Source organism: Notechis scutatus, chromosome 9 (assembly GCF_049901735.1).
Source record: "Notechis scutatus isolate UNSWTSFEM ecotype Mainland chromosome 9, rNotScu1.2, whole genome shotgun sequence".
Classification (NCBI taxonomy): Eukaryota; Metazoa; Chordata; class Lepidosauria; order Squamata; family Elapidae; genus Notechis; species Notechis scutatus.
Genome location: NC_142017.1, coordinates 11,163,811 through 11,179,819, shown reverse-complemented (window position 1 = coordinate 11,179,819; position 16,009 = coordinate 11,163,811). Strand labels below are relative to the sequence as shown.

The 16,009-nt window shown below is 45.0% G+C and overlaps 1 protein-coding gene across 5 annotated transcripts in view; it reads right to left on the bottom strand.

The window, feature by feature from the left end:
- Positions 1-485: 485 nt before the first annotated feature.
- ELMO3 (engulfment and cell motility 3) overlaps positions 486-16,009 on the bottom strand; it is a 32,268-nt gene continuing 16,744 nt past the window's right edge. For all 5 annotated transcript variants that reach the window (XR_015750642.1, XR_015750641.1, XM_087971583.1 and 2 more), the window contains 9 exons: positions 14,809-14,913; positions 13,838-13,946; positions 12,349-12,485; positions 10,177-10,340; positions 7,982-8,094; positions 6,203-6,307; positions 5,584-5,666; positions 4,327-4,404; positions 486-3,328 (listed from right to left, as the gene is read on the bottom strand). Coding sequence is in view for 3 of the 5 variants with exons in the window: in XM_087971583.1 (XP_087827709.1) it covers positions 3,116-3,328; positions 4,327-4,404; positions 5,584-5,666; positions 6,203-6,307; positions 7,982-8,094; positions 10,177-10,340; positions 12,349-12,485; positions 13,838-13,946; positions 14,809-14,850 (1,044 nt within the window). In the remaining 2 variants the exon portion in view is untranslated. The remainder of the gene's footprint in view (positions 3,329-4,326; positions 4,405-5,583; positions 5,667-6,202; positions 6,308-7,981; positions 8,095-10,176; positions 10,341-12,348; positions 12,486-13,837; positions 13,947-14,808; positions 14,914-16,009) is intronic.

Here is a 16,009-nt window from a genome sequence, read left to right as displayed (position 1 = left end):
GTCGTTAAGTGTGCAAAAGGGTCATAAGTCACTTTTTTCAGTGCCATTGTAACTTTGAATGGTCACTCCACACAAGCAAAGTACCAGCAAAGGAGAGGAAAAAAACTCCAGAGAAATTCCAGAGACAGGAAGTCTAGTCCTGCCAAAAATGTAATAAGGGTCAACAGAAAGGCAGTTTCTGTAAGCAACACCAGAATGTTTCCTTCCTGCCTTCCTTACAGGATTAGGCCAGTAATTTCTTCTAACAACCGGTTCTCCGAATTTCTTAGAATGTTAACAACTGGTTCTAGTGAATAGGTGCAAACTGGTAGAATCCCATCCCTGATGATAGCAGTCTTCCAGTATTTGAGGGGCTACCACAAAAAAGGAGTCAAGCTATTCTCCAAAATACCCAAAGGCAGGACAAGAAACCATGGATGGAAACTAATCAAGGAGAGAAGCAAGTTAGAACTAAGGAGAAATTTCCTGACAGTTAGAACAATTAATCAGTGGAACAACTTGCCTCCACAAGTTGTAAATGCCCCAACATTAAGTTTTTAATGAAGAGACTGAACAACCATTTGTCTGAAATGCGATAGGGTTTTCTGTCTGAGCAAGGGGTTGGACTAGAAGACCTTCAAGGTCCCTTCCAACTCTTTTATTTTAATTCTAACTTCAGATGCCCCTGGAGTTCTGGGAGTTGAAGTCCACAGGTCTTAAAGCTGCATAGTTGACCACCTCTGATCTGGTTTAATCCCTGATGTGATACAAAGCGAACTCTCATCCCCCACTCTTCCCTTTTAAGATCCCAAAAAGGTTCTCTACTTAGTTGAGGCACAGAACATAGTGGTCAATTGAATAAGGAAAAGCAACTTTTTTTAAAAAAAAAATGGCATGTTTCATGGCATATCCAGAATCCCAACTATTGTTGGGGCAGAATCAAGACTATTGATAACCATGGTTCAAAAGCAACAGTACTGACCATTAAGTACCATTAAGTATTCTGTATCCTAAAAGGATGTTCTTGAAAGAGAGATTGTCATAAACCTGTCCCCCGTACCGTACACCGTACTTGCAAATTATCACGAGTAAAAAGCCAAAAATTAAATGCATCCCTTAAAGCTAATTGTGCTCCTGGTTTGAACAGATCATCTCCCTTTGCTTGGGAAGATTGGAGCCACGACTGCCTTGCCTCCTATCCTTATAGAGAAAGAGAGGGGGGGCAGAGTGTAAAGTGCGAAACGTACCAAAAAGGAGAGAAAGCATTTGACAGCATTGAAACCACACAAGCTTAGGAGGGGGTGCAGGAGAGACCAATTGCCTGAGGGAGAACCCCAGTTCTTGTGTAATTCCCATGGAAGTGTAACTCCAAATAAACCCTTGGCGGGGGGAGGAAACACAGCTAGGAGAGAGAATTCAGAAACCCATTTGTGAACCTGAAACCATCTTAAAGCTTGCTGTTCCTCCAATAAAGCCCTTAGAAGCTTTATGGCTTCAGGCCACTGAAGCCAACGGCCATCTTATTTGCACTGGAACTAAGATCAAAGTCTGATGATAAATAGGACTTTCTGCCTGAAGCCACCAGCCCTTTCCCTCAGCTTCCACACAGGCAGCAACTGGGATTTGTTAGCTTGTACAGTATGCAAAAGCTAAGGTGGTTGCATGGTTGAGGCAGGCCGTGGCATTAATAGTGTCCGAAGTGTTGTTGGGAAAACGGTAATCTCTGTGGCTGGCTCTTTATAGTAGGACAATGCTAAACATTGCGGAATGAGGTCTCTCCAGAATACAAGCCAACCTGGGTGGCAGGCAAATTCCCTGGTGGTTTTTTGTTTTGCTTTTGGTGTACGTGTGTGGGTGTTTGTGTGTTTTCTTACAGGTAATTTTCGAACAGCAGTTACCAATGCTAGCTCATAGACACAAATACTGCGGTGAGTGGGTGGCTGTTGAGTTCTCTGTTCCCCTTTTTCACAGTGCTCGCTTTCTATTCTTAAGGCCACTTTTTGCCAACCTTTATCTTTTTCCTGCGCAAAGCTATTCCCATTCCAGATTTTTGATAGCGCCTCGGTCGGAAGGAAGCCACAAAAATTGTGCACCCAGGGGCGTGACTTCAAAGAACTGATTTTCTAGAATTTTCTTTAAAAAAAACACACACACACGCACACTCCACCAAGGCTCGGTTGGGAAGGCTGTGAACCAAACCACAAGCTGCCCCACTCCTTCCTCCTTGGCCTCGCTTCATTTGCTGCGATGTCTGAATGAGGCAATCTGTGGTCACCGCTCATCTTCAAAACTTTGCTTTTGACGGGATTGGTTACCTTGCGGTTTGCCTGGCATTGGTGTAACTGTAAATGCTACTTGGGTAAAAGGTGACCACAGAAGAAGCAATTGGAACAACGTGGGATGAAAGCAGGGGATTCTGTGCCACATTTCTTGATCTGGCTTTGCGGGTGATCCTGGTGTGGTTTGCCGGCAGCAGGTGCGGACGGCTGAGGTCTCGGAGAGCGAGGACTCGGATGAGGGGCCTGCGTGTGATGCAGGGATGGGGCCAGGTCCATCAGGGTGTAGAATGCTGCTTTCGGAGTTTGTGGAGGCTGGCAGCAGTGATGAAGAGGCCCCCGAGGAGCCTGTGCCCAGTGTGCATACGTTCACAGGGCTGCTTGAAGGAAAGAGCAGCTGCAGCAGCATGGGCGACTCAGGAGTAAGGCTGCAAGGTAATGGCCCCTTTCCTTAAGAGATAAAAGCCAGCTGAGAAACCGGAGTTCTTTGCAGGAAGCAAAGAAGTTTTTGTACTCAAGCCTTGTGGACGTTTGGAGTTATCTTGGTTGGTGTTTGGAGACTCTTTGTGTTTGAAATATTTCTTGGCAACTTTATCTAGTGTTCTTGGCAGCCTTGCACCACCTTGGCAAGGCTCCTCCTTATCAGAGACAATTCGTTTGAGGCTTTTAACCATGAAGGAACGGAATTCGTAAAGAACCATTAAAAAAGTTTTGCTGTTACCTCTGTTTCGTGTTTGTTTCCTTGGAACAAGGTTTGGGTCAGAACAGATCCAAGCCCGTGAATTTATAGAGTGGTGTTCAGACCCTGCTTTAGGTGGGTGGGTGGGTGGGTGGGGAGCACTGTGTGCTAAGGACAGGCCTTACTGTTCGATATGGGTAAAGTCGTAGCAGAAATTTAAGTTGCTGGGAGGCTTTGGGATGTCGGGTGGGGCATCCGGAATGGTAATGTTCTCCAGATCCAATAGTCGCAATTTGAGCTCCATGGACAGCAAGATATCCAGGTCGGTCTGCATCCTTTCGCTGATCATCTCCCGGCCGAGAAGCACGTTCAGCCCATCAGTCCACAAGCAGAACTGAGAAAAAAGAGGATACATTTCATCAGAAGTTGTGCCCAACCTTCAGTTAAACACACGGAAGGAGAGCAAGACTTAAACACGGGCAAGTTTTGTTTTAAACCTGGGCTACAGCAGCCGGACTCACACAACCCATTGTTTCCCACGTTTAATCATCCTGCCAAGGGCTCGACTATACCAGGCAGATCGTCATCAGCAAGTTCCATATTATACCAAAGTAAAACAAGCCAAGCGTGGCCTCGTGCCAGATGCAAAAACCTAGTTAGACAAGAGCAGACTTGAGACTTTCAAGAAGATATTGGACTGACATTTGTCAGTAATGGTGTAGGGTCTCCCGCTTGGGCAGGGGGTTGGACTAGATGACCTACAAGGTCCCTTCCAACTCTGATTATCTATTTATCAGAAACCAGAACATATCTTTAAAAAAAAAAGCAAAGCTGAGAAGATGCAATTTTCAGCAAACTGGAAGAATTGAACACTTTCTTATACTATTAACTTACCTCCGCAGTCTTCTCTTGACTCAATCTTCCCAAAACACAGAATTATTTTGAACTAGGTTGATTTTATAGTATTGTATTTATATTATTATAAATGACAGAGTTTTATCTTTTAATGTGTAAGCCACCCAGAGTTACCATGTGGCAAGATAGGCAGATAATAAATTTTACAAATAAAGAAATAAACAAATAAAATTCCCACCTCTTTGTAAGGTCAAAGTTGACTTGTTTTCCAAAGTTCGCAACGTCACAAAACTAACTGCAAGACCGAGTTTATCAGAAGGTTTATGCTTATCAGCATCTTATTTCAGGTGCAGACAGAATGTCCCAAAGTTATTTTCATATTTGGCATAGAGAAGAGGTCTTTCTCTGGCTGGAGAATTCTGGGAGTTGAAGTCCACAAGTCTTAAAGTTGCCAAATTTGGGGACCCCTGGCATAGAGAATCTGGGGGAACTCTTTATAACCCAGCTGGGATGTTCTGTTTCCCTGCAGTGACTCACCTCATAACGTGTTGAGGCGATGAAATTCAGGTGCTCTCCAACGTCGTAACTTATGGAAAATGCCAGGTCGAGAAGATCCTGAGAGGAGGGAAATAAGCGTTTTAGGACAGGAAGCAGGATGGTTAATGGAAGAACTGTTGCTGGCAGAATGAATTGGGGTTGTTTTTTTAGGGTACGGCAGGAACTCAGACATCATCTTGGTATGTTGCGAGTACCACGTGCCATATATAAGGTCTTTATGGTCTATTTTAGTATCTGTGTTTTGTTGACCCAGATTTAGAATATCCGTTCATCATAGGGCCAGTTTAAGTTCTAGGTTGATTTACAGGTGGGATCAGCAGGAAACCATATAAAGCTACGTCTCCTGCTCTGTCAGGGTTGGCTGGGGTCCTTTCCCTGACCTCTGAGGGATATATCAATGTGCTCTTTCCTGCTGATGAGAAAGGAAGCGCATCCTTCCAGCCAATACAGTGTGTCAAACCCTATCTGGGGGCAGACATACCGGCTGTGTCCTATTTGGCTTCTGCAGTTCAGAGCCTGAGGCTCATTACCAACTCCTTCAACTTACAGGAACACTAAAGAATGTGCTTTTTCAGGACACAACTGGACTTCCTTTGTTTTGCCTTGAAGTCGTTTCACTTCTCATCCAAGAAGCTTCTTCAGTTCCGGTTCAGCTTTGGCAGCCACAAAATTAGAAGCCCTGCCCCTTTGTAAAATCATTGATATCCTCCTAGAATATAATCATCCAAGAAGTTTCTTTGTTTTTTGTTTTTCCTTGAAGACGTTTCACTTCTCATCCAAAAAGCTTCTTCAGTTCGGAAGCTTCTTGGATGAGAAGTGAAACATCTTCAAGGAAAAACAAAGCAAGTTCAGTTGCCTCTTGAAAAATATATCTGGGACAACCATGACCTGGATGACTGAGAATCTCCGTAGATACTAAAGAATGAGCAAAGCCTAGCTGCTCTGTTATTTATTCATGACAGTTACTTATCCACCTTTCCTTCACCAACAAGAAAAAAACTACCAGGGGCAAAAATCAAACAACAGCAGCAACGATCATCACAATCACCCTCAACACCAAGCTAAGCCAATGACCTTGGTCTAGAAAGGGATGCTATCCAATGGCTGCAAGCTCTCTGAAGTGTCCAGCTACTGTCACATCTGTAGAGCCAACTTTTCAATCTTTTTGGGAGGGGAAGGGTGCAAGGGATTTAAGTAGAGGAGATTCTGCCAGCACAGGTGAGACATTGGCCCTACCTTATTCTGCTTGCCTGAACTCTTTTCCTTGGTGTGGGGGCATTCCCGGCCCACCAGCAACGCTTTCATGTCAGTCACAGACACTAGAGAGAAACGTAATTTGCAGATTAAAGCTTTACCGAGATCGAAGAAGATTCCACAATGCGAAACATGAAAGCCTCAAATCTAAGAAAGCCATGAGATTGAGACAGGTGTTCTGGCTGCTTTCAAGGTTGACTCAGCCTTCCATCCTTCCGAGGTTGGTAAAATTTTCCCCCAAATTGTTGGGGGAAATGTTTACTCTGTAATCCGCTAAGAAAGGGCTTCAAAGCACTGTAAAGCGGTATATAAGTCTTAAGGGCTATTGCTATTGCTTTCCAAGAGGAAACAATCAAATCCATTAGAATCAAAACAACAACAAAAAATAGCTAAATTCACCAGCCAGACAGAATCATAAGGCTGGATAAGGACAAGATCTTAAATCAGGAAAGCATTCGTGAGCAAACTTAGCGCCCTAATCTTTCCACCCGTCCCTTCCTCTTTGTGGGTGCCATAGTTGGAAAGCAAGTGGCCTCGCTAACCGTCCTGGGAGTAAAGGTGAGATAAATAAGCCTACAAAAGATGGGGAATTGTCACGCACCTTTCTCCTGCAGGCTCTCTATTGGTGGGCTTTCGACACCTTCTTCGACATCTCCATAATGGAGAAATTTATGGTTGGGAGAAAGGCGACAGTACCAGAGCTTATCTGCCAAAGAGAAGAAAAACACTCAAAGTACCCAATAACACGTCTGGTGTAATAGATTTTCTCCATCTTTCAATGCCAACAGTTCCCGCCATCTTGTCTTCCCTCCCGCCGTCTTTCCTAGCAGCCAGCATTCATGATGTGACGAACTCCAAATTGTTCATGTTTCTCTGCTTCCCAGGGCGTTAAAGGGCTTAGAAATCAAGTATTTCCAAATCTGGCAATTGATCTGGGAAAGGAATGGGGGTCTTTGAGGCCAAGGGGGATCTATAGGCAGCCCTCGAGTTTAGTGACTGTTCCAAGCTGCAACGGCACTGAAAAAAGTGACTCTTTGACTCTTTGACTGTTTGACTTAATGATCCTTGCCGCATCTTCATGGTTCAAAATTTTAGATGCCTTGGCCACTGACTCATATTTATGACAGTCATAGTGTGATGCCCTTTTGCGACTTTCTGACAAAGCAAAACCAATGGGGAAGCCACATTCACTTAACAACAAGGTTACTAACTTAACTGCAGTGATTCACTTAACAACTGTGGCCAAAAAAGGCCGTCAAATGGTGCAAAGCTTACTTAACAAATGTCTCAATTAGCAACAGAAATGTTGGGCTGAGTTATGGTCGTTAAGTCGAAGACTACCTGTATGGAATTTGGAGACCTGGTCATAGGATGTCTCCTGAAGTGGAGAGAGAGCTTGCCAATTCACAAAGTATTCATCTACACAATATCATAATTAGATTAAATTAAATTAGTCAAGAGAAGATCATGGAGGTAAGTTAATAGTATAAGAAAGTGTTCAATTCTTTCAGTTTGCTGAAAATTGCATCTTCTCAGCTTTGCTTTTTTTTTTAAGATATATTCTGGTTTCTGATAAATAGATAATCAGAGTTGGAAGGACCTTGTGGGTCATCTAGTCCAACCCCCCCTGCTCAAACAGGAGACCCTACACCTTGTCTAACAGATGGCAGTCCAGTCTCTTCTTGAAAGCCTCCAGTGACGGAGCTCCCACAACTTCTGAATGCAAAAAACTTCTGAATGCTTGATTATTCTGCCATTGGTTGATTGTCCACCTGATTTCCAGGTCGAATCTCTCCTTGATCAGTTTCAATCCATTATTCCTTGTCTGGCCCTCAGGTGCTTTAGAAAATAGCTTGATCCTCTCCTCCTCTCTGTGGCAGCCTCTCAAATATTGGAAGACCGCTATCCTGTCTCCCCTGGTCCTTTTCTTTACTAGACTAGCCATGCTCAGTTCCGGCAACCGCTCTTTATATTTTGAAGATATATGTTGAGGATATAATGTTATGTGGGAATGGTACATGGGCAACAGGAGGAAGAGCCACAGCCTAGACAACTGTCGCACAAGAGGAATTTGAGCCCACAGAAGGAAAAGGGGTGAGGGAAGCATCTCAGAAACCCTCCATCCTTAGTTTTCTAAAAGTAAAAGTAAAGGAGGGGCGAAGTACTTTTCAGTCTTGCAAAAATGAGGTGAGCCCTTTGAGTTAGTTCAGAAGCACAAAAACCACGAGTACTAACACAACCTCAATTGTAAGGTTATGGGAGCAGAATCTTGCAAGCCTCAAAGCACTTACACCCTCCTTTCCTTTCCTTTCCTTGGTCACATTCAAGGCACAGGTTTCTTCTCCACGCACCCCCTCAAACCCGAGGACTTGTGCTTTACCTTGCCGACGGCGGCTACTAATTTTGCGAAAAAGCGTCCCTTCGCAAAGATGCAGGAGTCTCTGCTGCTGGATTAACTTGATGAGTTCGGGTTTCAGCCGCTCCTTCAATTCCCTGGAGCAGAAAACGGAGCATAGCTTTTTGTAACGTGGGCTAGGTCAGGGGTCGCCAACTTTTTGAACCTCAGGGACAACCAGACTCATAATTTTAAATCCCACGGACCAGAGATCATGGGAAAATCCCCAAAAAAAGTCTGCAGGAAAATTCCCCACCCTGTTTTCCTACCAATCGATATGGTCTCCAGCTCCATTCCCAGGGGGAGATAGAGAGAGAGAGACTTTTGGCTTGCAAGGAAAGCAGCAGAAGCAGCAGAAGTTTTTCTTTCTCTCCCCCAAACTCCGCCAGAAATGAGTCTTTGTGAGACTTGTCACACTAGTGCAACCTCTTGGAGCAGGATGCCTTGCAGGGTCCCAAAGACTCGTCTCTGGCAGTTTGGGGGAGAGAAAGAAAGACTTTTGCTGCTTTCCTTGCGTGCAGCCAAAAGCAGAAGAAGAAAGAAGCAGAATGAAGCAGCCCAGTGGCCAGGCGAGGCGCGTGGGGCAAATGGGGCAAGTTCCCCCTCTCCGCCCTTTCCCCCCTCCCCTCACTACGTCATATTGTTCACAATGTGAGTGATGCAAGCCTTATTTTCCCGCGGGCCATATGGATGGCGCAGCCTTGTGTTCCCGCGTAGCCTGTATTAATTGCTTTGGGGGTGACATTTCTCTGTGGACCACCAAAATTTTCTCGTGGAACACCAGTGGTCCCTGGCCCACTGGTTGGCGACCACTGGGCTAAGTGACTGTCAGCTGCCACCCTATGCTTGCTTGTGATTTGCGGCTATGCAATGCAGGGTGGAATGCTTGGGGAAATGAAAGTAAGTGCTTTATCTCCTTGAGACGCTGCACCCAGATGGAAAAAGGAGGAAGCTGCATACCAAATAGTGTTATGAAATCATTTTGCCCGAACCTGACTGGTGATGCTGGGATGAGCAATGAGTAATAGTTAAGGGAGGGAAAAAGTAGAACTTAAGGATTTTGGTGTGTGATTCTCAGTTCTGGCTTTGCAATACTGCAATACGCTCACTCTCTAATAAACTATGCTTTTCTCAACGAACAGAGCCAAGGATCATTTCTATGTAGAGGTTTAAGTTGTGGCAAGTCCAACAGTAACCTTCCAATGGCATTATAATTTTTTTTTTACCCTGAAGGACTTTTTCTAAAACTAGTATCCCAGGTAAAGTAGAGCCCAACTCTCAGTTTTCAGAATTAGCATGGCCACAAAGAGTGAGAGTCTTTGCACTTGGTACCAAGAAGCCAAAGGAAAACAACATTCTTGTTCTTTGGGAAGGCAGCCATCTTGTTTTTCCAAGCACATTATTATTTCTAACATTTCTACCTCATCTTAACATCCCATCTTTCAGCTCACCCTGGACACTCTATGAGCTTACTTTTTAAAGTAAACACCACAAAGAAAAAAACCACGTATACAGATGATTAAAAATGAATCCATTAGTATGCAAATTGTAATGGATACCATATTTCTAGAACCCGGCACTGTCTGTGTGTGTGTGTGCGTGTGTTTTTTTCTTAATATATATGTTTTCTTATATATATCCTTACAAAGAAAGTATTTTTTGAAATGACCATCAGAGCATTAGTATTTCCTATATTATTATTATTTATACTCTCCGATGCTAAGGAGCTCTAATCCCCCTCCCCACCTGAAAAGAAATCTGTTCCAAATGCAAAACACAAGCAGAGGAGAGGAGTTTCAGTTTCAGAGCAGCAAGCAGCTTTACTACAGAACAGTTGAGCTAAGCCACGCCCAGGCTCCTTGATGTCTCCTTGCTCACACAGCAAATACTGCTTCAGTTTCCAAACGGCCCTCAACTCTCTCACACACTGACAGGATGCTAGCCAGATGAATACCAATGAATGCTGGTAGGCAGAGGCAGAATTTTTTTTCTCCTTATTTTCCTCCCCAAAAACTAAGCCTGACCACATATTTTCGTAGCAAAGCAGGGGTATCCAGCTAGACTCAGTCCTCCATGTTCTAGGGAGGTTTGTGGGTGTCTTTCTCCCCCCTCCTCTTGCACAGGCACACACACTCACACAAACCACTATCAGAGATACAGTTGGAGGCCTCCTTACTCACAAGACAGGGACAGGTAGAATCTCCTCTTGATGCATGCGTTCTGTCTGCCGGAGACGCAGGATCTCACTGTAGTTGAGGATGTTTACTCGGCCCTTGAAGAGCTCCAGCGAAGTAGGCTTCACGGCCAGGGTTCGGGTGATCTGCTCCCGAACCACTTGCATCACCTGGAGGAAGTTCCAGAGAGTTACCTGCACAGGTGGGCCTTTTACACCTCCATCTCTCATAACAAAAAAGTCAATCGGATGGACAATAGTAGGCTATACTGCTATACCCTTCTCGTTTGCCATCTGTCCTCCTACCTTCTCCTATTGGTATCTTATGATTTATCACTTGTTGTTTGTTTCTTCTGATTAATGATTATAACTATGATTTATGATTTATTACCTATTGTAATGACCTGGGGCATGGCACAAAGGCAACACAGTGTTGTGGTTAGCCGGCAGCAGGTGCGGACGGTGGAGGAGAGCGAGGACTCGGATGAGAGGCCAGGACCATCAGGGAGTGGACTGCTGCCTTCAGGGATTGTGGGGGCTGGCAGCAGTGATGAGGAGTTTCCCGAGGAGCCTGTGCCTGGTGCGTATGAGCGCAGGATGATTCGTAGAAGAGAACAGCTGGAGCAGCGCAGATGACTCAGGAGTAAGGATGCAACGTAATGGCCCCTCCCTCCAGGGAATATAAGCCTGATTTCAAAAGTTTTTTGCCTTTGCAGAAGGCAAAAATGGTCTAAGGAGCCAGCATTGTGTGTAGAGACTCCGGCTTATCTGAATAATTGTGTCAAGGCTTTTCTGGTTGGACTAATTGGCTGCAAGCCATCTTTTATCTACAAAGAAGTTTATTTGTAGATTAAACCTGTGAAGGTTTGAGTTGCTGCGTTTGTTTGAGATTTTCTTGCAGACAACAGAGTTGGGTCAGATAATTAGTAGGAGTCCCTTTATTAGCTCCAACTTTTCCCCCAATATCCTGGTTACCTTCTGGGCTGGAGAAAAACTCTCCCAGGAACAACCTTTGACTGCAGAGAATCAAGTCAACAAAAACTAACTATAAGTCCAATCAAGGCAAAATGAGATGATTAGTCCGGCAGGGCAGGAGCAAGAATTCCCGACGTGAAGGCATGGCAATAACTCAACACAGTTGGGAAGACACCAAGAACACAGATAACTAAAGTTAACACAAGATAAACTCACATTTTCTCCCAGCAGCTGCCGCACTCAGCATGCATTTCTTTTAAACTCTCTTCCCAGCTGTGGCTAATGAAGGAAATCAGGGCCCTTTCCTCCCCCGTAAGCCACGCAACTCATGTTGCTCTCTTCTCCGTTTCTCCCTGTGTGCCCTAGGATGAAAAGGGGGTGGGCCTGGGTCTTCCTCTGAACTCTCTCTCCCTTGTTCTACCTCCTCCCTGCTCTGCCCAGCCAGACTCTGCCTTTCCCCAGTTTCTTCCACAGCCAACGGAGCCACACTCCCACTCCCTATCAGCTGTTCATCTTCCGGATTCAGACTCCGACAGAGGCATGACACTTATCATTTTGTTTGTATGTACACTGAGAGCTTCTGCACTGGAGACACATTCCTTGTTTGTCCAATCACAATTGGCCAATAAAGAATTATGTTCTGTTCTGTTCCTATTCCTATTCTATCCAAAACTAAATTGGAGTCAGTTGAGATGGGTGGCTATAGAAATTGCATGCATGCATTCATGAATGAATGAATGATCTTTCAATCATGCAAATGATGAGGCAAAGATAGATGGATGGATGGATGAATGAATGAATCTTTCAATCATGCAAATGATGGGTCAAAGATGAATGAATGGATGGATGAATGAATGAATGAATATCTTTCAATCATGCAAATGATGGGTCAAAGATGAATGGATGGATGGATGTTGTAGATCCTTTCAACATGCAAATGATGGGGCAAAGATTGCCATGGGTGGGTGAGCTTTGGGTGGAGAAGACTGTATTTAATCTGAGGAGATCAGGCAGAGGCCCCAATGAATGCCATTATTCTACCACTCCTCCCTTTCAGCCAAGTTCAGATTGACATCCAACACAACTTTAAAAAAGAAAAGAAAAGAAACACATTCAGTCCCCCTGTACTGAAAACTGTGCAGCTCAAAAACCTGTCAGCCAAATGATCCCTTTTAGAGCTCGCTGCAATCCATCTGGGACTTACCTTGTCAAAATCCTCTTGAGTCGCTCGCATCTCCTTCCAGGTCTTATTCAACAGCTGGATGCAAATACAGAAAACCTCCTCAAAGAAGTGTTCTTGGCCAAAGAACATGGGGTAGAAGGCCTGGGCTGTCTCTGAGCCTGCAACAAGAGAATCAGCACAAACCTTGAACAGGCTGTGGCGGCGCAGTGGTTAGAATGCAGAATTGCAGCCTAGTGCTCTGCCGACTGCCAACAGTTTGATCCTGACCGGCTCAAGGTTGACTCTGCCTTCCATGCATCCCGGGTCCAATAAAATAAGGACCCCGATTGTTGAGGACAATATGCTGACTCTGTAAACTGCTTAGAGAGGGCTGTAAAACACCATGAAGCGGTATATAAGTCTAGGTGCTATTGCTATGGCTGCCTTCTTTTACACAGACATCTGCTACTTGTTTCACCCCATGGTTTGTAATTTCAACAAATGATATAATTCAGAATGGGAGAAGTTTCTAAGAGGCCTGGAGGGGGCGTGCATAAGCGCACCAACGTGCCTACCGTCCCTGTCCTATTGTTTCTTTTTATTTTTCTTATAAGTATCTATCTCATGTATTCAAAACTATGTTTATTCTTATACCTGTATCTTTTAAGCAATTGACAAATCAAATAAATAAATAAAGTTATGTTTGCTACTGCTGTCCCGGAGGGAGAAGGAATCCAATTTGCAAAAGTCCTTACAAAAAATAACACCACAAAAGCTTGTGTCAAAAAACCATAGTAGCTGAACTGTGACATAAAGCCTTTTTCAATTAAAATGTGTAATTTTCAAAACAGATCAGTACATAAAGATGGAGAGCAGAGAAGACACACTTAGTTATTTAACTCTTACCAATTTACCCGTGCTTCTTCTCATTCCGAAATAACACCCAAAAATGCTAATAAATCCAAAATTACTTCCTGCACACCACTATTTTATGCAGTACTCCAAGGAACAGGGTGACTTTCCTGAGATGAGAAATGGGAGACCTACTCATATTATCCCATCTGCTCTTGGCATACTGTAGAACAGGAGTTTCCAACCTTGGCAACTTTAAGACTTATGGACTTCAACTCCCAGAATTCCTCAGCCAGCACGGGTAGCCATCCCTTTAAGATTTGTGGACTTCAACTCCCAGAATTCCTCAGCCAGCACGGGTAGCCATCCCTTTAAGACTTGTGGACTTCAACTCCCAGAATTCCTCAGCCAGCACGGGTAGCCATCCCTTTAAGACTTGTGGACTTCAACTCCCAGAATTCCTCAGCCAGCACGGGTAGCCATCCCTTTAAGACTTGTGGACTTCAACTCCCAGAATTCCTCAGCCAGCACGGGTAGCCATCCCTTTAAGACTTGTGGACTTCAACTCCCAGAATTCCTCAGCCAGCACGGGTAGCCATCCCTTTAAGACTTGTGGACTTCAACTCCCAGAATTCCTCAGCCAACATTCTGGATGACTAGAAGCAAAGGGAATACTCACATGTCTCCCCTACATGAAGAATCTCACACAGCATAAAACACAGTTGGATGCTGCTCCGAGCAAACGGGCATTCGTGTTTATCTTCTCGACTGCTGTTCTCCAGAATAAACTAAGAAAAAAGGGTAAATATTAGAACCTGCTGGATATCAAATGGCATGAAGACCAACCAAGGTCTTAACATCTCAATCTGCTCCATCAGGAAGCTTTCCCATTATCTCGAAACTGCAACTCCCAGAATTCCCAAGAGCAACACTCTGACTAGGAATTCTGGGAGTTTCGGTTCCAATACGTTGGACGATGTAAAAAGTTAAAGAAGACTAATGCTTAGGGCAGAGTAAAACAACAATAGCAGACATACTATGAGGAAGTTGTGGTGGCGCAGTGGTTAGAATGCAGTATTGCAGGCTTTGTCCACAGCTAGGAGTTCGATCCTGACCAACTCAAGGTTGACTCAGCCTTCCATCCTTCTGAGGTGGGTAAAATGAGAGCCAGATTGTTGGGGCAATAGGTGACTCTGTAAACCACTTAGAGAGTGTGAAGCCAGATTGTTTCCATCCTTCCGGGGGGTAAAATGAGAGCCAATTGTTGGGGCAAGGGCTGACTCTGTGAACCGCTTAGAGAGTGTAAAGCATTGTGAAGCAGTCTAAGTGCTATTGCAGGCTAACTCTGCCGACTGCCAGCAGTTCAATCCTGAGCGGCTCAAGGTTGACTCAGCCCTTCCATCCTTCCGAGGTGGGTAAAATGAGGAGCCAGATTGTTGGGGGAAATAGGCTGATTCTGTAAACTGCTTAAATAGGGCTGTAAAGCACTATGAAGTGGTACAGAAGTCTAAGTGCTATTGTAATTGTTACTATGTGTACAAATCCTATTTAATGAATCCCAGAGCCTTCTTATTGTTAGAGAAGAAATCCAGCAAGCAAGCAGCACCCAGGCAAAGGAGCAGCCTTACCAGGAAAACATCTTTCTCTTACCCTGCTGTATACATTTGGGTAATGCCTGGAGAAATAAACCATGCTGTCCAGGGCAAGCAACCCTGGAGGAGTTCGGTGCAGATCCAACGCAGGGTTACTGTTATTCTGAAAGAGAAGGTTAGTCAGCAACATGAGAAAATTCATACAGGATACAACTCACATTTCCACGGTCTTGACATCAATAAGCTCCACAACTGTCACAGGCGCAAATTATCAGGATTATTCGTCGGGCTCAAAGCACAGAAGAGTTTGTTATTGCTACCTAGACACAAGAATCTAGTCAACGAAAGTTGACATCAGTAGTAAATTGGTGCTAGGTAAGGACTTGACTTAGGTCTCTTGTCGCAAAGCAATTACTCTAAACTGATGACATGTTTTACTCCACCCTCCAGTTCTGCCTCCTCTTCTACTACAACAGTACTTCAAAAAACATGTACTTAACTCATTGTAGCCCCACTCACTTTTGCACCAAAATTTGTCCACTCTGTAGCCCTTGGTTATCACCTTGAAAGCCCTTCACGGCATGAGTCCAGGCTATCTGAGGAACTGTCTCACCCCATGGGATTGGCCTGCCCACCTGTGCTGGCACAGGGGGCATGCTGCGAACCCCGACAGTCAAGGAATTTCGGCTGGCAGGCTCCAGAAAAGCCTTTTCTGCAACGGCTCCTACTCTTTGGAACACTGTGCCCCTGCCAGGTGAGATCCACACCCACCCTCCCTTTTGCTCTTCCGGAAGGACCTGAAGACTTGGCTCTGCCAGTGGCCTGGGGCCCCAGCTGGAGTGCATCACCTTGGAGGTGGTTAACAGAGTAAGAGAAGATCCCACCATCCTCCGTGTGCATGTTGCACCCTTTCCCCCCCACCTTATAACTGTATGTTATTTCTTTTGCTGGCTTTTAATGTTTGTAAACCACTCCGAGTCATCTCTAGGCAAAATGGCCAGCATATATATCAAAAAGGGAGGGAGGGAGGGAGGTGTTGTGGCCCACTGGCGGCTAGCGGAGCTGGCAGCAGAGTTGGACAGTGAGGAGGTTGGGGAAGAACATGGGCCAGTCCTGGAGGCTGAGGAAGGCTCAGACGAGGGCTCTGCGTCAGAGGCAGAGATGGGGCCAGGGCAGGCTGGTAGTCATCAGCTGCCTTCAGGCTCAGACAGCAGTGAGGAGGAGGAGCAGCTGGAGCCAGTTCCCAGCCTGCGCATGTG